Source organism: Hippoglossus hippoglossus, chromosome 8 (genome assembly GCF_009819705.1).
Source record: "Hippoglossus hippoglossus isolate fHipHip1 chromosome 8, fHipHip1.pri, whole genome shotgun sequence".
Taxonomy (NCBI): Eukaryota; Metazoa; Chordata; class Actinopteri; order Pleuronectiformes; family Pleuronectidae; genus Hippoglossus; species Hippoglossus hippoglossus.
In genome coordinates, this window is record NC_047158.1 from 9,421,486 (window position 1) to 9,447,238 (window position 25,753).

At 42.6% G+C, this 25,753-nt stretch overlaps 3 protein-coding genes across 6 annotated transcripts in view; 1 reads left to right on the top strand and 2 right to left on the bottom strand.

Annotated features, from left to right (window-relative positions):
* Positions 1 to 1,858: 1,858 nt before the first annotated feature.
* Positions 1,859 to 8,123, bottom strand: st8sia6 (ST8 alpha-N-acetyl-neuraminide alpha-2,8-sialyltransferase 6). 2 transcript variants are annotated; one of them, XM_034594586.1, is made up of 7 exons: positions 7,862 to 8,123; positions 6,154 to 6,228; positions 5,983 to 6,057; positions 4,969 to 5,113; positions 2,739 to 2,851; positions 2,552 to 2,644; positions 1,859 to 2,465 (listed from the first exon to the last, which is right to left on the bottom strand). In XM_034594586.1, exons 1-7 carry the CDS (start codon positions 7,942 to 7,944, stop codon positions 1,988 to 1,990), a joined length of 1,062 nt encoding a protein of 353 aa, XP_034450477.1. In that variant the 5' UTR covers positions 7,945 to 8,123; the 3' UTR covers positions 1,859 to 1,987. The 2 variants fall into 2 exon arrangements, with proteins under 2 accessions (XP_034450477.1, XP_034450476.1); XM_034594585.1 differs by having other exon boundaries at positions 7,844 to 8,061.
* A 6,552-nt stretch (positions 8,124 to 14,675) lies between these two features.
* On the bottom strand, positions 14,676 to 18,196 carry rpl19 (ribosomal protein L19). The gene is made up of 6 exons (XM_034594599.1): positions 18,069 to 18,196; positions 17,593 to 17,699; positions 16,138 to 16,260; positions 15,755 to 15,875; positions 15,229 to 15,339; positions 14,676 to 14,870 (listed from the first exon to the last, which is right to left on the bottom strand). Exons 1-6 carry the CDS (start codon positions 18,071 to 18,073, stop codon positions 14,747 to 14,749), a joined length of 591 nt encoding a protein of 196 aa, XP_034450490.1. The 5' UTR covers positions 18,074 to 18,196; the 3' UTR covers positions 14,676 to 14,746.
* Positions 18,197 to 23,028: 4,832 nt separating this feature from the next.
* cacnb1 (calcium channel, voltage-dependent, beta 1 subunit) overlaps positions 23,029 to 25,753 on the top strand; it is a 31,771-nt gene continuing 29,046 nt past the window's right edge. The window contains exon 1 of one of the 3 annotated variants that reach the window (XM_034594571.1): positions 23,029 to 23,315. In XM_034594571.1, the coding sequence (XP_034450462.1) occupies positions 23,226 to 23,315 (90 nt within the window). In that variant the 5' untranslated portion in view covers positions 23,029 to 23,225. The remainder of the gene's footprint in view (positions 23,316 to 25,753) is intronic. The other 2 variants (XM_034594569.1, XM_034594570.1) reach the window with 2 other exon arrangements.

Consider the following 25,753-nt stretch of genomic DNA (forward strand, 5'->3'; position numbering starts at 1 on the left):
TTTTGTTTATGCCACGGCATCATCCAGATGTTTGCATGTCTTGTGCACATGGTAAGTGTGGGATGATGCCCTGCAGCAGAGTACACGCCACTGATACCACAGCTGTATGGAAAAACAAGAGGCCTAATGATGAACAGGAACATAACGATGTGTTCATGTGTTTGCAAATACATCTGCACATGTCTTACCTCCGGTTCAAAATGGTATAAGAAGTGAACCAAAAACAGAGAATCGATACAAGAATGCATATAAAAGTATGATGATATTAAATAACTGGATCATATGTGGTTCCAGCCATGAAATAAACACTGAAGCACTCACTGTGCTGCCTGTGAGTAGAACTACTGAATTCTAATGACACATCTTGGCAGGTTTCAGGCACTTAATGGCTCAAAGACACAGACGTCGGGAAAAAAGCTTTTGCTGTCGGGCTGGAGCGCTTTTCCCTTCGAGTCACTGATTACAAGTCACTTTTTTCTGATAAATATTTATTCACTTTAACTTCATTTTCCCAAATGTTCAAAACAACAATCACGACATGATTTTTCAACAGGCTCGCCACGAGTTCATCATCATCATTTTCTCGCTGGTAAGACTTAATGCGTACGTTTGTGAAGAGAGCTTACCCACAGGTTGTCAGCAACAGATTCACCCAAAGTGCACAGCTCACAATCATTGTATCACCTCGCATTGGAGTCAGTTAATTCTACATTGACAGCAACAAAAAAAAAGGACTTGTTTTCAAACGTTGTACCAATATGTTGCCACTTTGTGACAGTACCTATCCATGTGTTGTCGCCACGGTGACAAGGGGGTAACACACTGAACGCAAGCTCACCATAGCAACCGTGTGTTTGCTAGTGTTATAATTCCCCTCTCTTTCTGTGGCGTCTCTGTTCGGGCCTTGGCTCCGAGCCTCACCGGTCCTCTGTGGTTTGAAGTAAAGGCTACAGGGGCACGACCCCCCCCCCCTTTACTTCATGTGCGAATCACATCCAGCATCAGTGTCAGCGGTGTGGAGTACAACTTCCACAAACAACAACAGCATTTGTGTAATTTAAGTGAGCGAGAAACACATATTTCTCCCTCAGTTGACCTTGGTTACAAGGATATTTTTCAAGAATAGGAAGAGGAAGCAGACATAGAAATGTTGGTAAAAGCAGGGGAACTTACACGCAAATGTCCACCACATGAATGAAATGTAATCACTGAAGGTCACGTAAAAAAAACACTTTCACTCACGTAGGAAATTGAAACCTCTCATCATGTAACTGACCTGTTACAAGAATATTTTTCAAGAATAGGAAGAGGAAGCAGACATAGAAATGTTGGAACTTACATGCAAATGTCAACCACATGAATGAAATGTAACACGCCGTCACTGAAGGTCACGTAAAAAAAACACTGTCACTGACGTAGGAAATTGAAACCTTACATCTCATCATGTAACTGACCTGTTACAAGAATAGTTTTCAAGAATAGAGTGGTTAAAGGTGAAATGTCCTTGAAACAAAAAAGAAAAAAGATTCTTTACATTCAGTGTGCTGGTGTTTTCATTTAAAGTTTTTGCAGCCAGACAGTCTTCATGTTGATTTTCTTCAAAATACATTCAGGTAGATCTAACGCTCCCATGGTCAGATATATAACAGTCACTACTAGATGATTGGCATAAGGCACTACAATGTAGACGCTCACAAAGGCCTCACAAAGGCTTCCCAGTTAAAAATACTTCCCTCCAGACTCCAGCTGGAGCGTTTGTGTTAATAAATACAGTTGTACATACACGATGAGGCTGTTTGCAGAACATTTACAATCTGTTGCATTTTGATTTCAGTGCAAATTTCTCAGCTGCTGATCGTCCCGATCACCCACTTTGCTTGCACTTGTCATCAGCCAGAATAGATCCATCCAGTCAACTAAAAGTGCATGAAATGGGATTGGCTTCGTCGTGAGAAGGCACTTTGGTGTCATTCCCGGATCCAGGGAACTACTTTTCACCGGGTTGACAGTCTCCCAGGTGAAGCTTGAGCGCGCCCTGACTGTGCAGCCGCAACAAGAGGTCAAACTCTGCCGGCATGGCGTGAAATTTCGTTTTAGTTTGTCTGTTGTCGTAGTAGTGGTTAGTCAGGGCGTGGAGGCCATGTGGGTGATTACTGAAAGGCCAGAACCCGTACAGATGCACGTTGCTGCAGAGTTCCAGCGCCAGGCTTGCCATGATAATGCCGGTGCTGAGCCGCACTGTCCTCAGGCCCTGGGAGCGCCAGAAGACGGCCAGACTCTGGAGGTACTCGGGGTTGAAGAAGATGGGCCGTGTGGGGCTTTCAAAGTCCTCGATGGTGTAGGCGGCCCGCAGGGACACGGGCGTGTTGTGGCCGTAGGAGAAGGCGGGAATGAGCAGCAGGGAGTCTCCGTAGCTGCGCAGGCTCTTCACAAACGGACGCCGACGCCCCATCAGAGCCCCGTACCTGAAAGTAAACAGCAGATGTGAAGGACCACAACAAGAGGAACATCATCCGGTGAGATTGTGTGTGAGATTTATCGTCTTGCTCACTTCTCCACGAGGATGCTTGGGTTTGCTGTCACAAGGTCAGTCTTGGTGCCCACATGTTTCTCGTAGCCGTTCTGCAGAGGAGGTAGGTTGCATCTGAACGAGCATTCAAGACGATACAGAGAAGGTTAGATGGAATATCAACATTGATCAGTCATCAATCCTTCAGTCCGCTAGAAATCTTTCTCACCTGATGACAAACTGAGCTGAGTCGATCATCTGCCCACAGCTGCTGTTGGTCAGGATCCCTCCGTTCCCGACCACAGCACACGTGTCCCATGTTTTATTTGAGAAAGGACGCTCCTGCGATCAGCAGCAGTGGAAAAGAGTGTCGTTAATTCTAATTTCAGGATTCTGTTTGAGAGCATAATGAATAGGAAGTCTACAGCCAGATCTGTTTCCTCTTCAATGCAAGACGGAAATCCCCTGCAGCAGCCACGTGTGCTAACATGAATTGATTTATTTTTGCTACTGTACAAGATTAAGGTCCCTTCTTTGGTTGAGTTGCCTCAGACTATTTTCTGTTATCGCTTGAGAGTCAAATGATTTAAAAAAATGCCCAAATAATAAGCAAATAATTACAATAGTATTGATCTTTTTCCAGATTACATCTGAATCCGCATATCAGTATTCAGAAGTTTACAGATATGTTATTTACATCATGGTGAGGAATATGGTTTATGTATTGAGCATTATGTTCAGAGTCAAATTGAAATTCCCAGCATGCAGGACACTGAAGCTATGTTTTACTGATAACGATACAGGTTCAGGCAAAAGAAGCGGCTGCGTTCCTCAGCCCTGTTTGACAGAGAGTCTGAAACAGAACAGGCCTCGTCAGCCTGTTATGACATATTTGGTCTAGAAATGCAGACTTCAGAGGCTGTGAACTCTCTCCACTCTCAGCACTGGAGTGAACGATCCACTGAAATGAGATTTTGTCTAATTTCTTCAGACGTTCCAGACTCACTGCAGAGCAGAACAGACATAAACAAATACCACATCCTCAAGACCTGCGTCTGTAGCAGGAAGTAAAGCTCGGTGGCAGAGCATTTGTTGTTGGATAAATGTTTGCATAGTGATTATGGAAAATATGACATTTTATTGCTCTAAAACTGTAGATATTAAGTCCAGCTGTTTATGGCAGCCATTCAGTGCACACACTAACTACAGATAACCACTGTCAATACACTTAAAGACACTTCAGTGTTTTACTGAAAAATTTATGGGTGAACTATGTTTATCTATTTATTTGAATCTGTTGATGTGATGAAAAGACATGAGGGGTAAAACTCTTCTTCCTCCCACCATCCAGAAATGAAGCCAAATTATCCTGTATACAAACGCCAACATTTTGTGTATTTGTCGTCTGGGCGGTAGTGATCAGGGGGTGGAGCCGCATTGTAGGTGTGAATTCAGTTACCGCAAAGTACCGCAGATGTGTCCTGAGACGCTATTTTGTGTACAGAAACAGGAAAATGACATCAACGCTGAGAAACTGACCCGAGCTCTCACTGACTTTCACATTTGCACATCATGAACTGAACAAAATTCATGCAGCATGTTGGACATTTACAGTTGACAAATCGCCTTCAAAGCAAAAAACATTTCAGTGAATCTGCACCATCCTGTGTTTCAGGAGATTTACGTCTTCCCATCTGATTCAGTTATGCACTAGAACACGCTGTAAACTGCCTCTCGCCTCTCTGAACTTTACATTATCTTTTATCTAATTTCTTGCCCTTTTTAGTCGTAAAGCAGCGTGACACTAGAAATGCCAATGTCCTTCAGTCAATAAGTTCAGAGGTATGTACGATAAGAACTCTTTCCTGGAGTGAAGCTAGTTTCAAATAATAGTAAGTGGGCTCATATTGATATTTATTCTCATCAGTGTTTTTCGTCTTTGAGTCTAAACTCCCTAATTTTATTCACAACCTTTATATTTTGAGTTACTTCCAACGAATGATACGACTGTAATCATTGTCATGTACAGTACTTCAAAGTCAGTTAGGTGGATTCTTCAGTGATGGAAAAATGTTTTTATGGGTTTGAATAATCCTTCCATAAGAGTAAGCTTTAAAACTTGAAAATTGATTATCATATACATTAAACTGCAGGGGCGTATAGTCCCCTGTGAGTCTTACTTTTTCCCCTAAAAGAATTCTAACGAGAATACCTTTTATTTTAGAAGATCAGTGTTGTCTCTCTGTTGGACATGAGATAGAACTGTTGAAATAAAAACTTGTTCATTTACTTCACTCACAGTAAAAAAACGTGTTCACCATTCATGGGTTGGAATTCTCTGTCTGTGTAAAATTGAACCGTGCTGTGTCGAGTGTATCAACGTGTCGACTCACATGTCGCAACGGAATAATCACTGCGATCAAATATTACACGTTTTGCGCAAATGACGAACAACATACCTTCGTAAAGGTGCTGAAAACCTCCGGGGTCACCTGCAGGCTCCTCCTCTTCTCACCGTCGTACACGAGCTTGGACCCCACTGGAGTGTTGGCCTGGGTGATAATGGCCTTGTCAAACCCATGGCACTTGCTGTTGAGCTGAGATCTGGGGAAGACACAGGACAGTGAGCATCTACATTGTAGTGCCTTATGCCAATCATCTAGTAGTGACTGTTATATATCTGACCATGGGAGCGTTAGATCTATCTGAATGTATTTTGAAGAAAATCAACATGAAGACTGTCTGGCTGCAAAAACTTTGAATGAAAACACCAGCACACTGAATGTAAAGAATCTTTTTTCTTTAAAGGACATTTCACCTTTAACCACTCTATTCTTGAAAACTATTCTTGTAACAGGTCAGTTACATGATGAGATGTAAGGTTTCAATTTCCTACGTGAGTGAAAGTGTTTTTTTTACGTAACCTTCAGTGGTGGCGTGTTACATTTCATTCATGTGGTGGACATTTGCATGTACGTTCCCCTGCTTTTACCAACATTTCTATGTCTGCTTCCTCTTCCACGGTATCTGTTCTTCTTTCTATTTTTGCTTAACCAGGACGTCACATTTACTTTGCAAATATCGTCTTCAACTGTTTGCGACAATTGTAAACCAGGGCCCTGAAGCTAAAACATTTTGGAGCAAGTATACTTGCTTCCTAATTTATCAAGGAAACAAGCTGTGTACATGCTGTTCTGGAATCTCTCTAAAAACAACTGCCACACGAGAACAAACAGGATTTAATGTCGTGCATGGTTAAAGCCAAAAGGGTTGTTTAGTGACAGCATCAATCTTCTTGTTAGGAAAAGTGGTGCGACAATGTTGTTTTAAGATTTGTGACACCAGAGTTGAAAACGAATGAACTCGGCTAAAGTGATTTATGCGCCTGTGATGAGTGTGGCTTCATCAGCAGTTTATCTTGAATGTGACAGCGTACTGACATCTCCAGGGGATTGTCGTCTTTTCTGTTTTACCTGAATTTTTGGTAATTGTCCTCTCGCCTCTTCCAGGTTGGAGAGTAACGCTGTAGTACTTTGTCGATGATTTCCCTGTGTAACACAAACACACATGTTGAAATACACTGTCAGATGTGTATGGTAAGGTAAGGTTGTATGAGGAGAAGCAGTGGCGGCGTTTGCTCTCACCTGCAGCCTTTACAAGGGTCAGCGGGCTGGGGGGCACTTTTTTTCTGAGGAGGCACTTTTTGAGGTTGCACACTACTGTGAAGCAAACAACACACAAACAGGACAAATGAGGAAAAATGCACAGACCTGCAGCCTCACAGCACATTCACACTGCTCCTGCTTGAACAGTGACAGTCCCCATGCACTGGCTTGATGATATAGGCATCACCTCAATGCAATGGTACACTCGACTGTCCTGTGATTGTTTGGTGTGACACTTCTTTTAAAAATAATATAAATATAATCATAGATACCAGTCCACTAAATGTGCCTGATCTTTTTTATAGTTTTAAAAAAAATGATTCCCTGGGAAAACACTGAAAATGTTGAAATAAGCCATCTCGCAAAATATAAGAATGTAAAAAAATTATAATACTGGGTTTGCACCATAATTGAATGGGTTCTTCCCTGATCCATACAACACCCTTCCACCAAGTTCCATGGTAATCCAACTTGCTAACAAATAACCATACAAACAAACTGACAGGGGTGAAAACATAACCTCCTTGGTAATCATACACCCTTCTGCGTCTGCAGGGATCCGACATAAGCGGACCAGTGGTAAGTCGTTCAGCTTCATCTGCCATGAATGAACAACCAGTGTACAAACTCTCGAGCAGAGACCTTTGCTTCTTTGCAACTTTTCACCAGGAGACTTTGGTCTCATTGTGTCTGCGTGTGTGTTGTAATGTCTGTGGTCGATGTTCCTCAAATCCAAACATATGTACCATCCCAACTTCCTGTTTTTTATGTTTATAAAAAGGAATAGGATTTCCCGACAGTCTTCAAGAGTGTGACCCTGGGTTGTGTGCACCTGTGATGCAGTGTTGGTCAGAGAGGAATAATTCAAACTTCAAATTTAGGGGACTGATATTTATGTGTGCAATTTGGTGCAGACCCAAATAAAAATCAGTATCTAGTGAATTAATTTGTGGTTTCAAAATGGGACTGTTGGGCCTTAGTGGAGGTATGTCCTCTACTGAGTCCCATTCTAGTTCATTTCTTCAACTTATATGTTCAGTTCTATGTTGTCTTTGCCTCTATAGTAGCTGTATGTCTACTTAAGTGTCAGTTCACTAACTGCAATGCTAAACCAGAGTCAGTTTCATTGTATGTGTTCACATACTTGGCAAATAAAGCTGGTTCTGATTTTGGTTTTTCAGCGCCATAATTTTAACATCACAAAAAGTGTACATCATGTCCACAAAAGACTCGGGACAACAAAAAAACTCTGCTATTTCCAAATGTATCGGTAACTCAATTCTCAAATGTGCTTAGTATAAAAAAAAAATCGCACATCCATACGAGATGCATTCACATGTTCAAGGCCACAGAAAAGGAGGGGGAAAAAAGAAAAGTGGCGAAATAAAGGGCTAAATCAGCTTCTTATTCTCGACACGAAAGTCATTTCACACGTGCGAAAACAAAAGTGGCCAAAGTGTGGAGAAAACAAGTAGAAGAAAAACTCATAAAGCTTCCGTTTTTCCGCTTTATCATCACCAGTTATATCTGCATTTGTTTGATCAGCATCTTTTACCATTATTATCCCAGCATGCATCTTTATCTTATCTTCTGCCCCCACCAACACTGAGGTGTGTGTGCGCGCGCGCGGGTGTGCGCACGCGTGTCTCTATCTAAGTCACACACTTACTTTTCGTTGAACACGTACCAAATGAGAGTGGTCAGCAGGGTCCCCACAAAGAGGAGGGTGATCATCAGGGAGACGAGTGTCTTCAAGAGCTGTCCCCTCATACCTCTCCCCTCCTGCAGACCTCCCACTAGCCCCCCCCTCCCTCACCTTCCGTCCCAATTCACCTACAAGCTCACAACCAGCCGCTGTCTGCTCTCTCTCACCCTCCCTCTGTTTTCACATTTCCTCCCTCAACCTCCTCAGCTGGCTGTCTCTGTCCCTTTCTCTCTCTCTCTCTCTCTCTCTGAAGAGTGTCAATCTTTTGCCTCTCTTGCTTGCTCTCTTCTATATTTTCTTTATACCTCACTCCTCCTCTCTCTCCCACCCTCCTTCCTGTCTGTCTGGTTTGACTCAGTGCTCAAACCCTCCTATGGTGAGTGAGAGCACGCCTCCACAGTTATCAGATTATCTTCCCCTTGCCCCTTGTTCAGGCAAGTCCTCTGTGCTCCTCTACTTTGTCTGCCCTGTCTTCCCGTTGCTGTCCAGATGATCCCGATCCTGCGTTGCTCCACATCCTACTTCAATCCCTCCGTGGTCCACCCTTTCTTTTTTCCCCATGCGCACACAAACAGACACACACAGACAAACTCCACAGTCCTACTTTCCGCTGTGTTGTACCAAAGCTGTAGAGCTCCTTCTCTGCTCTCCGCCCCCACCCCGGAGCCTCAGCCATGCCTCTCTGCTTTCCCTTCCCTCCCCCAGCACGTCCTCCGCCCACACCCCCTTAAGCCCCTCTCCCCTTCGCACAGAAAACAGGCAGTAACACGAGTGCCCAGTACTGAATTAGCCCACAGTTTGCCTCTTGACTTGTGTGCGTGTGTGTGTGTGTGTGAGAAAGGAACCTTGTTGAAAATCAGATAGGGGAAGAACAGTAGAGAGGCGGAGGCCCCCTTTCCAATCAGAGTATTAATGCTCAAAACTCAAACACACACACTTCTTTTATTCAAATTTTGACAGCTGTATCCACTCAGAAACTGAGCCCGGGAGGGGGTCGGGGGGAGTCCACACTCAGCTAAGATGGGCGCTTGTTCCTAACATGGCAGCACTGCCGGCTGAATCAACAGGGGAACTGACTAAAAAACTAAAGATGGAAACGAGAGGAGCAGAAAGTCGGTGGAGGCCGGAGAGAGCGAGGGACAAAAGAGCACAAAGAGATTGGGGAGCCGGTGCCCAGAAGAGTCATAACTCATCGGCTGTTTGGCTTCAAGTGCTCGGTGTCGCAAGCCGTGCGGTGGAAGGATAATTAAGACTTGGACGTTAAGCTCAAGGAGAATTATGTGAAATATGTTGAGCATATGGGATGAATTTAGCAATTAACACCCGCAAATAGATGACCACACCCTGTCCTCCTGCGTGTATCCCTCCTGATTTAGTTTTGAGTGGAAAACTCCACGCTGAGCCCCTCGCAATAAAGTACCCGTGCCGAGTAACGGCATGCTGAGTAAGCTGAGCTGTGCCATAGCAACGCCGCCACCTGACGCTCACACACAAGGTCCAAAACACAAGGAGGCCTGGGAAAGTTTCAATTTGGCAGAGGTCAGTGTTGTTCAGGAAACTTGTTTGGTTTGTTTGAGGCCCCTTTGCTGTGACCAGAGAGTAAACAGGGGGTATTCGGTTGAGAAGGTTGTTCAACTAATGTCTAATGGTATCAATAAAAACAGAGTGTTGTCGAGGAAAGAAAAAGATGCTCTTCACCTGCTTTTAACCTGCTTACATTTATGTAATGGCTCCTTAACCAACTATGGCACTCAGTAGAGCTGATACAACAGGCCCAACAGTCCCCTTGAATTCACTCATAAATATCAGTCCCCTAAACATGCCTAATTTTTTTCATCTATATATCCATGAATTATTCTCGGTAGAAATGTTGGAAAAGGCCCAATATTACATGTGGGAAAAACATTCCAGGATCCGCCGCCTGACCCACATCCGCAACACAATTTAATGGGTCCTTCCCTGATGCACACCTCATCCATCCACCAAGTTTCGTGGAAATCCACTCAGTAGTTGTGGCGAGATCTTGCTGACAAACAAACAAACGGACAGGGGTGAGAACCTCCTTGGTGGCGGTAAAGAGCAGATCTGGTGACTCCTGAGAGCAGCTTGGCTTATTGGGAATGTGTGGTATATGTTTGTGATGGCACACGTCTAACACGTCACAGCATGCAGAACCAATGTCCTAAATTACTTTACCATCTGGGTTTTGCACACAGCGTGACCTCAAGAGGGACTATAAATATTTGAGTCAAACGCAACCTTTCAGTCCGAGCACACGTCCTCACGAGGCCATGAAGACTGAGGAAGCCGAAGACAATTTCCTGTTTGTCACCACACCAGCGTTTTCTGAATGTATCCTGATCTGAGAAGCGGTAACAAGCTGTGAGCAAGGCCCCGGGGAGGAAAACACACATATGTACAACCTCTCATGCATCATGGGACGCGAGCAGGAATGTGAGGAAAAATGTGGAGGTGGGGGGGGGAATGACTTTCTCCAGCATGGAAACGCCGCTATAATAACAAGGCTGTGGGCAAGAAAAAAAAGCAGCCACTGCCCCAGTATAATTGGAGTGTTCTGTGGACGAGGTAAAGCAGAAAACACCTTGCTTATAGCGGCCGATGTCCAGAGCTCTCATCTGGATTTCCCCTCATTACAGACCGTCCTGCTGCTCCCGCGTGCAACAGTCTGTCATTAGCTTATTACAGACAATGCCATTTCCGTGTAAAGCCTCCATCTAAAGCTATTTAACCACATCAGAAGCAAGGCAGTGATTTTTCACGATCACCTTCCTTATCTTGTGGCACAGGGGACTTCTCAGCGTTGTGTCCTCAGCAAGCTCTCAGCATCTCTCTTTTTCTCAGCATTGACAAACGTGTTGAGATGGATGAACGATTGTGTAATTAGTGGCTGCCTTTTTGTGATTTATTTGTTATTGAGCATCGAGAAGACTAAATTGACAAATCATATATTCTGCAATGGTCCGCGATTTAATCGTTTCTGCATGTTCGCAAAGTTGGACACTCCCAAATAAGTGTTTGTGACAAAATGGTTTTAATTCCTGTATTTGCAAAGCTGGCGGTTGACAAACGCGCTCACAGTCCAGGGTAAATGTACGTTTGTCTCTACAGTGTGAACGTTGCATGCTTCAGGGTGGCAGGCGCTAATGGGGTGGGTGACTCGATGCAGGGGAAACAAAGTACTTCCCCTAGAGAGCCCATGTGACATAATCACAAGTCAGAGAGGAGGACAAAGGTTCCATTGTCACCCAGACAGACCCTTATAAGTCTGTCCTCCCCCTCTTCCACCTTGTTCATGCGAGCTGCTCCTGCTGCAACGAGGAGGCCTCTGCTGTTGCTCTGCCTCGGCTCTGACGCAGGTTGCAGGACTATTCATGACGTGAAAAACATGAGAGGCAGGATGTGAGCCGGGCCAACGTTTGTCGGCAACGTCTCTGAACAAGGATAGTTCCCCTGAGAGAGCAATGAGCTTCCTGTCAGGCATCAAGCTATGTTTCTGAGTTTCAAACCAAAAATGGACAGGTGTGCTGCCAAACAGGGGACGAATATGAACATCGTTTATGGTTAAACACTTGTTTCCTTGTGCAAACGGACTCAGTCCTGTTGCTCGTACACGACAGTTGATAACAGGATATCGTGCAGAAACAGGATATCGTGCTCTCTTTCAGTATGAGTGTGAGTTTCTGACAGGTGACTGATGAGGGGCCGGGGAAAATGGGTCAAGGTCTGGAAACAGACGACTACACAGGGGACAGTATTGTGCTGTCTAACACTTGCCATTTTGTATTTTTTCCTAAATAACAACAGCATCAAGAATGTAAATAAAATACCATGTCAACAACTGCAATTTTACTCTCTCTCTCTCTCTACACAAGGGAAAACAACGTAGTAGGTTTTGTTTTCATAGTAGCAGACAAAAATATGCAACAATAACATTAAAACTCACACTAATAACTAAATCAATGACACCAATGTGCCACATTAAGATCCTTACATATCGTAACACTTTTTCTGCCGTGTTACACTCCATAGATTGATGTAGAGATAAAATACAAAATGTAAACCTGCAACTTTCACCTGTAACGGAAAAGATTGGCTGATTGATTGATTAGTTGATCTGCAGAACATCTGTCATCAAATGATTTGATCAACAAGCCGATCAATCAAATGTTAGTATTTGCTGTTTGTCAATGTCAATGTAAATTACAAAATCTAACTAATTTGGTACAGGACTTTCATTCAGACGAAAAAGCTAAAAAGGAATAACATTTTCTGTAGTTTTTTAGACTGAATGATTCATTGATTAATCAAAAAAAAATTATAATTAATTTTGTGCGGTTACAGCCTTATTGTTTAATTTCTGCATAAAATTACTGCCTACAACCCCTGACCACACAGAGGCTACACTACCTTCACCTTGTGGCAACTGTGGCTGAGGGGGAAGAGCGGTCATCCTCCAACCAGAAGGTCGGCAGTTCAATCCCAGTATTCCCCATTTGCATGCTAAAGTGTCCCAACCCTGAATGGCCCCTGTATGTGAGTGTGAATGGGTGGATGGGGAAACTGTACTGTAAAGCGCTGTGAGTAGTCATCAAGACTAGAAAAGCTCTATATAAATACAAACCATTTAGCATTTGTGTACACACAAGAAGTACAGTACATCACATAATGTATTAAATTAAGCCTATGTAACCTAATATGGGTCAACTTTGAATCTTTGAGACAGTTTTGAACATTTTACCAGCATTTTCTAAATATGAGCCCTGGGACTCCACCTAATGGAACCATTTTCTGGCCTTTCTCCAGCTGTCAGCCCCTTGAAATTGCCATCACGTCCTGTCCCACTTGCGTTGGCTGAGAACTGGTGAATGGCTCCACTGGGAGGTGTGATGGGACAGGCAGGCCTGAGGGTGGCAGTAATGGGGTCATGTGGTTGAGGAACAGCTGATCCTGCTGCATTCCACAGCTGCTTAGCATGAGGTCTGGTGCCTTATCTGAATGTTTCTCAAAACACTCACACAACCAAAACACTCACGTAAACACCGGGACTCACCCTCGTGCTCAGACCCGCGGGCCACACTGGGCACACTGTGTGCCACACACACAACCACTTAGAGGGCCACATGCATAATTTACACTTCCTGCTGTGGCTGTAATGCACACAAGGGACCTCCCGTTCCAAAGTATTACAAATCAATTTCTAACAGCCTGAGTGGAGATGATCACAGTTGTGAGTGTGTAATATTATAGTTAAATTAACAGGTACGTTTTCAATCTGTGGCAAACTGTATGATGCAAACAGCAGCGGGAACCAGGGGAAACTTTGACACTCAGAGGGGCTAATAAGAGTGAAATGTGGAATCACCACAGTTGGGATGCCCCCTGACCCTGTGGAGGTGGTAGGAGATGAAAATCATGTGGATAACCAGTACTGCCCCCTGCAGGACGCCAGCACTCACAACTTCTTCAGTGACAGACTGATCCACCTGATTCACCAAATGTCTAATCTCGGATCATCAGTCCCAAAAGAATTCTGCAAATACAACAGCTTCATGACATATGCTTTAACCATTAAATTAGAGCACAGGTTGGATTACATATACAGGAATGTATATAGCACCTCTATTATAATGGCAAAATATAAAAACATGTACAGGCCATAGAATCAACATATATGTTCATGCTATGTATCCATGTAATAGTTATCTGAAGAAGAGGCATCACAGGCCATTCCTTCCCGCTGCCATCAGACTGTACATTCAGTAGAAACACCAAACTCTGGTACTACACTAAAAAAATCCAAAGATATGTTTTCATCCCTGTGCGTTTGCAAGGATTACACAAAATAAGTGAACATATTTCCATTAAACTTGCTGAACGGATGTGGTATGTCTCAGGGAAGCTTATAAACTCCTGGTGCGGTTCACTTGCCAGATCAATTCGGCATATTTAGAAGACTTATATCTATAAATGTGTGTAATATGGTGCAGCTACATTGAATTTAAAGAGACTGTTGGGCCATGGCAGAGGTACATGGCAAATTTGACCCTAGTGGGACAAATGATTATATCATCTTTAGATTGTTCATGTGGTCCCAACATGAAAAAGTCCCAACACATCCCAATGTGACCTCAAAGCACTTCACACATATTCTCAGAAGTCTTTACCAATTCACACATAACTAAAATAGACACGATGTCTGCAGCTATTCATCAGACCTTTAGATGTTCAATTCCAGCTGTGACCACTGGATACCAGCAAAATGGTTTAAATGAGAACCAGACATATTTACACAGTACGTCTGTTATGTCAAATTTCAATATTAGTATTGTAGACTTTTTCAAACCCTGTGGAAACCCTTATAAAAGAAGTTAGCATTGAGTGAATGGGGTATATACAGTGCAAACCGCCCATCTGATCGTCTTCATTAACATTTTATCAGTGGCGGTCTTGAAGTCATTAAGGACCAAAAGATTCACATTATATTCCATCTTTCACAATCTCTCCCACTTTTCATGGACCATCCAACTGATAAATTGTGTTCTAACAACTATTGAAAGAAAAACAATTACTGCTCATGGATATTTGGAACCCCCTGCACAGCCAAATGCAGAATGCCAAAGCAATTACTTGAGGCCAAGGAGAAAAAAAATAAAAAAAAAATCACTTTGGCTTCAAAGTCTCTTGTAGACCAGAGCGGTTTGCTTTCCCCCTCCACAATAATTTCCTGCTAATAACATATTTTCATTTTGAGAGAACAAAGCACAGGAGACCATCGGTGTCTTTATGTACACTTTTATTGTCACAACTTGACTGTTGGCAGAGTCAGGCAGGACGGACAGAGCCAGATTACTTCTTGGCCTCTTCCTCCTTGGCCAAGTTCTTGATGATCTCCTCCTTCTTGGCCAGGAGACGCTCTTCTCTGCGCTTGCGGGCCTCCTTTGTCTTGGAGCGACGAGCCTCGGCCTGGTCGCTGTAGGAGAGGCAGGGAGAAAGCAACAGTTGATTACAAATACTGAAAACGTGAAGTCATGGTTCTGCTGCAACTTTAAGTTCAGATAATTCAACACATGTTCATAATGGAAACAGTTTTCAATAATAAATCTGATGTGAACTAACCCAAGCAATCTGGTGCACAAAAAACAGTGCTCACATATTGGTGATGTGCAAAGGCGTTTTACAGTGTGGAGCCACACATAACTTAGTTTAGAGCATAATGAGAATGCCCATTAAAGTGTATGACTGGGAGCCTTAATGATCTAATTGCAGCCGTCTAATACGGTTGTATTTAAGTTCTGGAAACAGGAAATGGAGTTTGGGTGTTGACTTACGACAGGAGCTTCTTGCGGGCCTTGTCTGCCTTCAGCTTGTGAATGTGCTCCATAAGGATACGCTTATTCTTGAACACGTTACCCTTGGCCCTCAGGTAGAGGCTGTGGTACCTGAGGGAGAGCAGAGCGGGAAAAGGGCATCAACAAAAATTCAGATCACACAAAGTAATAGCAGAGGACTGTTACTTTTTAAGAATCTACAACGCCAGTGTTGTTAGAGGTGTAATTGAGTTCAGTTTAACATTTGCAAACACCTTCAGAGTTTGTTAATGTGAAAGGAGCCCATTGCCACAAAGGGGAATAAATGCAGTATAAAAAAAAGTTTCTATGAGAATGTAAGTTCATCCTCCCCAACATTTAACAGAAAATTAAATGTTATAAACATGCATGTTTAATTTTAAAAAGCAATTCAAGATGTTTTCAGCTCCCCTGAAATAACCTCATTTTAATATAATCCATCATTGTACATCAGCAGCAGATCGACACAACCAACAAAAGGAGCAACAACAGGAAGTCATGAACGTACATGTGCCTGTCAATCTTCTTGGACTCCCTGTAGCGACGCAGAAGACGACGCAGGATCCTCATGCGGCGCATCCAGGACAACTTCTCTGGCATACGGGCATTGGCAGTACCCTTTCTCTTACCTGAGAAAATAAATTAAGTAGATACGTCAACTTTACCGGACACATTCATCGCCATCATCAATTACTCCATACTACTGGTCACTATATCAGTAAATACTGTCTCACTCAGATTCCTCAATTTATCAATTCAGTGGTATAACTTAAAATTTGTTAATGGTTTCCTCTTTCATTTGACCTGCAATTTGGCAATCTGAAAACATGTTCTGTTAAGTTACGATAAACATTACGTACAAACATCAGCTCAGGGACAGTTTCAACTCACCGACACCAGTGTGTCTTCCCTTGCGGCGTGCAAGTGTGTTCTTGCGGCAGCGGGCCCTGGAGTGGACCGTAACAGGCTTGCGAATGATAAGACCATCCTTCACCAGTTTACGGATCTGCTGGCCTGAACACAGAAAGAAACAGGTGAGCTACAGGGATACACTGAATAACACCACAATAATAACATTATATTCTTCCTATCAACCAAACAGTAATGATCCAAGAGAACATTCAAGACCAGAACACCAGTGCTGTGAATGTGATTACCACACAACTAGAGCTATTCATTAATTATATGAACAACATTGCTATTTGAGATCAGGACAATACAGCATATACACTATAGCTGCTTTCAGACATGCACTGAACTCCACAGATCCTCCCCATTTTCTCCGGAGGAGGTGAATGTGTGACTGAAAGCAAATGTCCCGAGTGAGGGGCTAAAAAGCAGTGACACACACAGAAGACAAAAATGGCAAGTTTTTAGGTGTTAAGAGCTGATACCGGCGTCTGGGTGCTGTGAACATAATCATGTTTAACCCTAACTGTGTGTTGGGCAAACTGCAGGTAAACTCTAGCCAATTCATCAGATTTTACCCATGGGTCACATCTGAAAACAGCTTGTGTTATAAGAGCTTCAAAGATCAAGAGATGTGGATCTATTGCTAAATTTGGATTGTGTCATTTAACCTTTATTAAGCCTCAATCATCGTGTTTCTGCAGGGTTCAACAAGTCAATTATTCCATCACACTGTACAATGAACCACACAGTGTTAAAACACGATGGAAAACCAATAGGGACAATATAGGGAGAAAATTAATTTCAAATGAACTTCAACACTGATTCATAATGTTATACACTTATAAATTAATGGAACCGGGGGTCAGATTCAGTGTCATCAAGTGGGCACTTGGATTAATGAAAATGATCATAAAATTCAAGCAAGAGAAAATATTTAAGACTCTGAATGACATCTAAGGTATTTTAAAAGTTATTCAGCCATTGACTGTATTTTTACAGGGGACTATATTCATTAAACTGCAGATACCGTGATCCAAGCTCTGGCTTGATTTCACACGCACTTAAACAGGAAGCCCAGACATAGTTAAAGAGGAGGGTATTTACACGACTTGAGGTCAAATAACAGACCATATCTGACACTATTAAGCTGCAATGTGAAAAAGATAGCCATCAGCCTATTGTAATGGTGCTGTACTTCAATGAGTTCACCTCAAAGACAATCAGTAATTCCACACAGACCTTTCCACTCATTCCTTAACCACTGTGGATTAGTTTCTAGGCACCAGGCTACCACACGTTTATGTGACTGTGCTGGAGCCTGAGAGCCTTTACAAAGAAGGAGCCGGTAGCTGCTGGCAGGGATTTCACTGTCACAGTCAACTGAACATGTAACGCTGATATTCAGACTGAAAGACGACTTGCTGCTCCACTTACGCGAGTTGGCGTTGGCGATCTCGTTGGTCTCGTTAGGATCCAGCCAGACCTTCTTCTTCCCGCAGCGCAGGACGCTGGAGGCCAGCCTCTTCTGGAGCCTGAGCATGCTGCGGGACACACAGCACACAAATAAACGTACAGCTTCTGCCTCCACGTGTTCGACAGGATTTGACGTGGCTCGTTTAATTGTTAATTTACAGAGTTATTACACCGAATCAGAGAGCCGAGTGGCCCTTAGCCGCACAGCTAGCACTAAGCTAACAGGCAGCCGGGTTTACAACATGGCCTCCACGTCTGCTACATCGTGTCACACTGAGACACGTGAAAATAAGAGATTTTAATGTTTCAAAGAGGTTTAAACTTTGTGTGTCGATAAACGAGGAAGTCGCCGATGTTATTAAGGCGGTGTGAGGTTAACATGTTTGTTTTTAAGAGCTAAATAATGACTTTTATCACGCGCTGGGCTGCGGTCCTACCTCATGGCTGCTACTTCAGTAGGAAAAGGAAGGCTGGAGAGACGAGCCGGGAGCTACCATTATAAAGGAGGCTCCATTATTCAGCACTGACCAGCCTCGTCTTAGCAAATAGATTGTTAACATATGAAAGAATCCTCAGTGCAGATATTTTACCTTATTTAAAACGCACACGTGTATAGAATCGATAACGACAAATGCAATCCGGACTTTACTTTGAAACTTTAGAATCCCTAAACCCCCTTCGTACAATGATGGTACCGACCAACGTTTTCACAATGCATTATGGGCGAAGTAGTGCTTAGGTGCTTTCTGCCGTTTTACCACGTGGTGGCGGTGTTGAGACCAAAAACCGCACAAGGAACATACAGTACGATGTTTGAGTGGTTTTTAAATTGCATTTGTATATTTTTGATGGGAAATTGAAATAATAAACCAAAAACACTAATTCTGCCAGTTTTTCTACAGAATCCTTGATGTGATACTTTCAATTCGGCCTCCCTCACAAAAGGTTTGACATTTTGTTGCAAAGATAAAAATCAAATAATGAAATAAATAATGAAATAAGTTATAATTATAACTTTTATTCTACTGTAGTTTAATGTAATTTTTCATTGTTTTTATTTGTCCTCTATGTAATAAATTATTGTTTAACTGCTGGTAATATTGGTGTGGCCAATATTTTCTAATAGAAATGGCATCTCAGCATTTCTCCTGTAAAGCCAAAAGTCATTCTGATTTAGGAGAGGGCTGTTTGTCCATTCATTTTTTGTATGTTTTCATATAAATGACCATTGAAGCATATAAAAAGCAGGGACCCTGGGTACTATTAACCAGAGGTCATAAAACACCTCCAACTGTGTCTTTAACAACACAGTTGGAGGAGAAAAAATGTTTGTGTTCCCAAAATATTGTACAAACCCAAAGTATCTTGATACGATCTGAACTCTAAAGTGATGCACCTGAAGTTAACTTAAAGATGTGAGTCTACAGGAGAATCAGAGGAAAAATGAATATTGAAAAGTAATTAAGATATTAGACAGCTTCCCGGTCAGGCTTTTGAGTGGCCTCCACTGAAAACAATAACTGACAGCAGTGAGTGCTTTACTGAGAGGCCACTTACAAAGACATTTGTAAAAATAGCCAACTGGTACGTTGCCAACTGACCGACTACTTATTAAGGCTGCAACCGACTCTCTGGCAGCAGCCCGTCTCCGTGGCAACGCTGCACACAGCGATGGTGCATGAGGAGCAGTTGTGTGGCTCCTTCACCTCACATAACCCAGATTACCAGACAAAATCATTGTCACCAGGCAAAGTATAACCCAAAGTACCGGGTGGTGAAAAAGACCCACCCGGTACTTCTCTGGGAAAGAATGTGTCTTCCAGTGAGAGAAGAACAAGGTTTAAATCCTAAACAAGTTGGGGTCTTTACTGTTTATCCCTATGTGTCTGGACAATGATGCCTTTTCAGGGTAATTTACTATACTTAAACTATATTATAATGATGTTTCACACCTCTGCTGTTTGGTAACAATCAGGGAATCTATAACAAACCCCCCAAAACGTAGTCACAATGAATGGGTTTATGTAAAGGTAAGGTAAGGTCAACTTTAATGTCCTATAGGGAAACTTGTCTTGGTCTCAATTAACCAATGCCCAAAAATGTCTTATGTCTTAAAAATAATATGTACTTGTTATGATATTGACACTATTTTGTGATTTTGAATGATCAAACCCTATGGTAAACCTCATTTATCTGTCCACATGATCATAAGTGTCCAGCCTTCTGATGATCACTGTGCAGCTTTGTCTTTGACTCTATGACGCATTCACAGCATGTGAACAAGAATATCAGCCAAATGCAAAGGTTTTTCTAGAAAACTGAAAAAAGCTGCCGTTGACTCAGTCCACACAGTTTCCTCTGGGCACCACCACAGAGCAGGAAAACAAGTGATCCAGAGGAGAACCTTTAGGGAAGCTGTCATCATTTTTAAAAGTAAACCATTCTTCTGATTCTCTGCTTCTTCTTCTCTTTTTTGTTCATTTAATTTGAAGAGTTTAACGAGCAAAGCGTCCTCCTACCAATCTCTGCGGAAGTATGAGCAGCAGCCACGGTCGGCGGTCTTGTGGGTGTTTCAATGCCATCAGCTCGAATCAGACCACGTCACGCAGGTTTCCCTTCACCTCCCTGGGTGATTTCTGTGAGAAGTGGAGGTGGATGACTCAGCCCCAGCTTGTTCAGGCTTATTTAATCACTCAATGTGATCTCATCTGTGCCGTGTGACCTCAGTATTTAGCTCTCGTCACTGCTACACTCAGAATAAACCTGACAATTTAAAGGCCCTTTCTGTTATATGACGATAAACATTATTTAGGGTTTCAAGCTTTTATATCTGTCGGCTGATTGTGACTCATAGATATGTTTATAAATCCAAACATCATCAAGCAGCTAAAAGTCAAAGTGGCACTCCATCCTTTGAGGGTCACTGGTGCATCTGGAGCCAAATCCCAGCTGATGTTGTGCAGGAGATGGGGACAGGCTGCCAGTGTATCACAGGGCTGATAAATAAAGCTAAATCCACCTGGCAAGGCCCCAGTCAAATTGGGATCTGAACCAATAACCTTCTTGCTCTGAGGCAATAGTGCTAACCGCTGTACCACTGCGTCACCCTTAACTGGCAAAAATCAAAACAAATTAACAAGACATATTTTGAGTCAAACATCAAGGTCTGTTTTCGGTCATGACTGCTGTATCAGATTTGGCATTCTGTGACATTGTCATGATGTTACCCAGCCGCTGTGAGGTTATATAAACCAAATTTCTACCGGGAGTGTAAGTGTAGATATATAGAGGCTGAAATGAAGAATTGGATATGATGTGTTTTCCGTGACTCTGTGTGCCAGTTCCAGTGTGAATTCCATCATTATGTATATGCACGTAAACCATCATTTGTTATCCTCTAAAAAAAACCTTGAAAAGTAACTGTTGACTAAAACTACTGTTGAATTTGAAATAAAAAAAGCAATTATTCATCATATTTCTTGTTTTCAGGTGGCACAACTGATAATTGTCAGGTGGTGAAACCAGCTAAAATATCTATATAATGTATCATCCATGATAAATATAAAGTAAATAGTTATTATTGTAATGAATGCATGGGTTTTTTGTATTTGTGTAATTGTTTTTCCATTTTTAAATGTCAATTTGGATGTTTAAGAATGTACTGAACACATATAGCTGTAATTTCTGGCATGTGTCAGGGGCTCTTAAAGCTCTGGGGCCTTTGACACACCCAGTCCCCTGTGTCAGAACATAACAGGGTCAGTTATGGACCTGGAGGCTACGTGCAGCTGGCAGCTCTTTGGTGTTTCTGCTCGAGGCCGCATCAAAACCTCCTCTTCTTCAGATACTTCCTGCTGCTGCAGCAAACTAACTGTGAAATTGAACCATTCTCACCCTCATTACAGCACCATAGTCACAACCACCAAAACCACCAAAACCACCAGCAGCAGCAGCAGCAGCAGCTCCCCTGCTCTCAGGGTCCCAGTGTGTTTGTTTGTGTGTGTGTGTGTGTGTGTGTGTGTGTGTGTGTGTGTGTGTGTGTGTGTGTGTGTGTGGGGGTGTGTGTGTGTGTGTGTGTGTGTGTGTGTGTGTGTGTGTGTGTGTGTGTGTGTGTGTTGGGGGGGAGCAGTGTCTTACCAAACTCAGATGTTACCCCCCCATCAATCGATGAGTAAGGGAGGGGTCTGTTCAGCGGGGCGTGGAACACGGTTCTCAGCTGGAGTGTGAGAAAACCACATGACTATACCGGTAGCTTCAGGATACTGCCTTCAAAATAAAAGCCCGATAGGCAGATACAAGACTACCTCAGTTATGTTGTATTAACATACTCTCAATTTTAAATGTGATATCACTACTATGTTTGACTTGTTTTACAATGTCATGTTTGATGCCATAGTATCATGTGGCCTATATTACATGGTAGGTATTTCTAAATCAAACAGAAATATCATGACGTTATTTTCAAGGCAATAACAATATCAGTTCTGTAATTCTTCAGTTACATGTGAATACCTATCGTGAAACATAAAATATACACTTGCATGCACGAGTCTGGTTTTGCCAAATAACTCTCTCATTTAAATTTTTTTTTAATTATGATACAATAAAATACACTGACAAGCAAAACACTGATACCTGCAAATCCTGTGTGATCGACGCATGAGGAAATGTATTTGAACCTAACTTACTTTGCTTTGGATCTCTCATGGGATAGTGGTTTCCACATTGGACCTTTGTTGTTACATTACCCAACTATACATATTATACTATACTACACTATACTAGATAGATAGATAGATAGATAGATAGATAGATAGATAGATAGATAGATAGATAGACAGACAGATAGATAGATACTTTATTGATCCAGAGGGAAATCTATACTGTACTGTACTATACTAGTAGAACATAATGGATGATGTGTACCCTTCTCGCTCCATTTCTCGCACAATATCAGCTGTCCACATTACCCTTAAAAGGATAAGCGGTATAGAAAATGGATAATATAATATAATATAATATAATATAATATAATATAATATATAACTTTTTTCCATTTAGACTGATTTATGGCTGTTATGATTAGATTACATTAGATTAGATTAGATATTTCCTAGTTTCCTTGCCTTCTGAGATGTTTTGTGATCGCTTTGCTTTGATTGATTGATTTTTTTTCAAAATAAAAATAAATCCTCTGTGGGCTGCGTTTTTAACTGTTCATTGGAAGAAACAACAAAAGTAGAAATAGGAAAATGAATGTATTACCACCTCAACATGATGTAATTGAGACCCCTCCTACTTTCTGCCCTCTTTTCTTCCCATTTTCACTGACGTTTATTTTGAAAGCAGCAGTTGCGTCAATTCCGCAGACTTGACGGCGCTCGGAGCCCGGTGCGCCTGTGTGTAAAGCTACAGGCTGGAGGGAGGCAGCTGTTCTCTTACCAGCTCCCACAGACACATCCGCGGCTTCACCATCCTCCCAGACCAGAGAGGAAAAACCAGAGGAAGAAGAAGAAGATGATGATGATGAGTCTGTCGACAGCATCATAGACACAGGAAGCTGAGAATATATATTTTTAAACAAAGTTAAATCAATGGTACAGAAAAGTAGTATGTCCAGGACGCCTTCGACCTCAACCCAGGAGATCCAAATGGACATGTTCGACCATCATCCACACACACAGGTGAGAGGAGGAGACACAGGGGGGGGAAACACAAAGTCTGCTCTGCGCTCACATTTATTCTGACAGCAACCATTTCACTTCTGAGGATTAACAGGTTGTTCCTCCCAACGAGAGTCCAACGCTTTTTCTTCTGCACTGATTTAAACCTGAATTGCTTGTGATGTAGGATTTTTTTTTTTACCAGGAAGCAATGAATGGATGCTGTGATGCAGTTTTACATCATTTCGATTCAGATCTATTATTTCACACATCATTTCCTTCTGTGTGGCAGGGTAAATGTGTTGGTTACAGTAAGTGAGCATGTGTGTAACCATATGTGAGGATATGATGTAACGCTGGTTCTCTCATAAACCAAGTAGATGTTGTGGAGAAGAGCTGGACTTGAGAGAAAACATGAAATTATAAAGTAGTTGAATTGGGTTCTGCTGGGTGATGACCGAAGTCTTGTATCTTATTCCGTAATTTGTTTCTTTTAACAAATTTAACTTGGTGAGTTGATTTCCTATCCAGTGACGTCCCTTCACTTTTTATTTTCATGGTGTCAGTGTTTTCACAGCCACAAAGAAACTGCAGCTTTTTAGGATGTGACATGGTGTCGTGGGCATGTTTAGTCAGAATGAAAAAAAAAAAAAACTGAAGAAACATGATGAGAATATCTAGAACAAACACACCCACGCTGAGCTCCGTCATTGTCTCTCTGGAGAAGGAAAAAAAAAAAATACCTCACACAACACAGCACCACAGATAACCAGTGCTTCCAACCATGCCAAGTCCCTCTCTCTCTCCTCTTTTACTCCCACACCTCCCAGCTCTCTCCCCAGCGCTCCCCTATTCCTCCTGCCTCCACTCTGGATGTCCCACCGTCTTCATCCTGCTCCCGCCACCTCACCTCATCCTGGGTGTTTTTAGAAATCAGATCTTTATCTGCTGCAAGGCCGAGAAACAGATGGACCGCCTTCCTTGTGCCAGGCACCAGGAATTGGTGTGTGTGTGCGTGTGTGTGTGTGTGTGTGTGTGTGTGTGTGTGTGTGTGTGTTGTGCATGTGTGTGTGTGTGTGGCATCTTTGATCAATTAGATATAAAGTTCATGCTGTCACGCTGCTATATGCGCATTTGTAACTCTTGATGTGGAGAGATGAGCAGGAAAACCACATTTCTAATATCCTGAAGGGGATGGTTCGAGTTCTCTACCCAGTGTGCCCGGGGCCGCACCACCGAAGAAGAAATTAACTGAGAATTCAGGGCCTGGGGGGGGGGGGGACGGACGGACGAAAGATTGTGTCTGCTGATCATCGGCATCAGGTTGCAGATCATAGTGGATCTCTAAGGCATTGGAACATTACGCCTGAAGTGAAGTGTACTCTGGCGGTCGTGATATTGTGCACCTCGCCATCAACCTCCCTCCACACACACACACACACTCACACACACTCACACACACGCACACACACGATCCCTCCAGTTTAAACCCCCCTGCCCCCTCACAACTACCTCTTTAATTATATTGTTAATCTGGGAGGATGTTTACCGGGAGGAAGCCTCCCCATCATCCTTCCTCTGGCATTTTCCTGCCCTTTGCTGAGAGGAACTCGCCCCATCATGGCACTGATCGTAGAGAGAGACCCCCTTAAACACACACACACACACACACACACCTCTACCAGCACCCACAGACACGTCATGTTAAATTTTGTTCAATTTTGTGTAAACTGTCACCATCAAATCCTTGAAGAAAATTCTATTTCTATCAACAGGGACTCGTTTTAATAGTCAGGGCTTCATCTCTATTTCAACATTTTATTTAGAAACTTAATCGGTGAGATTTCTTGGTGGCGGAGCAACATCTCCAGCTGGATGAGGACGATCATCTAAATCACAAGCAGAGGTGAGCAGTAAGATAACTGCTTAAAGCGAAATGACGCCCTTCACTCTACACGTTGGTGGATGATATCTTGATAATTGGGGTGTGTTCAGCTTTGTTTTCACTTTTCAGATGAACTTGAGATTTGTTAGTGTTAGGATAGGGACAGTTTATAGTAAACCTGGATTGATCAGCAACTCAAAGCACTCTGGGACAATTTGGGGTTCAGCATCTTGCCCAAGGATACTTCGGAGTGCTGTCTCTCAAGTGAACAACAGTCAGGTGCTCATATTGATGTTGAAACAGTTCTTGGTTGCCACAATTGTTCCTCCTGTTAAAAGATCCTAACACACTTTTAATAGACAGTAGAAATGGGGGTTGAAATCCACAGTGTTTAGTTTTTTTCTCATTCAGACATTTATCTGTAAGTTCTGAGGCTTCAGCAGCCTGAGTTTGTACAATCAGATGTATATCATTCAAAGTTTCCCTGTTGAGCTGCAAAGAGCGGATAGTAACACAAGGAGGAAATTATGAACTAAAAACTCTGTAACTTTGGAAGATATCAATTTCATTTTGT

What these genes read in the sequence shown, in the direction of transcription:
- rpl19 (XM_034594599.1), bottom strand. An exon ending in GATCGCCAACGCCAACTCGC is followed by an intron (nt 16,261 to 17,592) that starts GTAAGTGGAGCA and finishes TTCTGTGTTCAG; the next exon opens with GCCAGCAGATCCGTAAACTG. An exon ending in GGGAAGACACACTGGTGTCG is followed by an intron (nt 15,876 to 16,137) that starts GTGAGTTGAAAC and finishes TTATTTTCTCAG; the next exon opens with GTAAGAGAAAGGGTACTGCC.
- st8sia6 (XM_034594585.1), bottom strand. Translation starts at nt 7,944, where the DNA reads ATGAGGGGACAGCTCTTGAAGACACTCGTCTCCCTGATGATCACCCTC. An exon ending in TTTTCAGCACCTTTACGAAG is followed by an intron (nt 2,852 to 4,968) that starts GTATGTTGTTCG and finishes TGCTGATCGCAG; the next exon opens with GAGCGTCCTTTCTCAAATAA. An exon ending in CCAAGCATCCTCGTGGAGAA is followed by an intron (nt 2,466 to 2,551) that starts GTGAGCAAGACG and finishes GTTTACTTTCAG; the next exon opens with GTACGGGGCTCTGATGGGGC.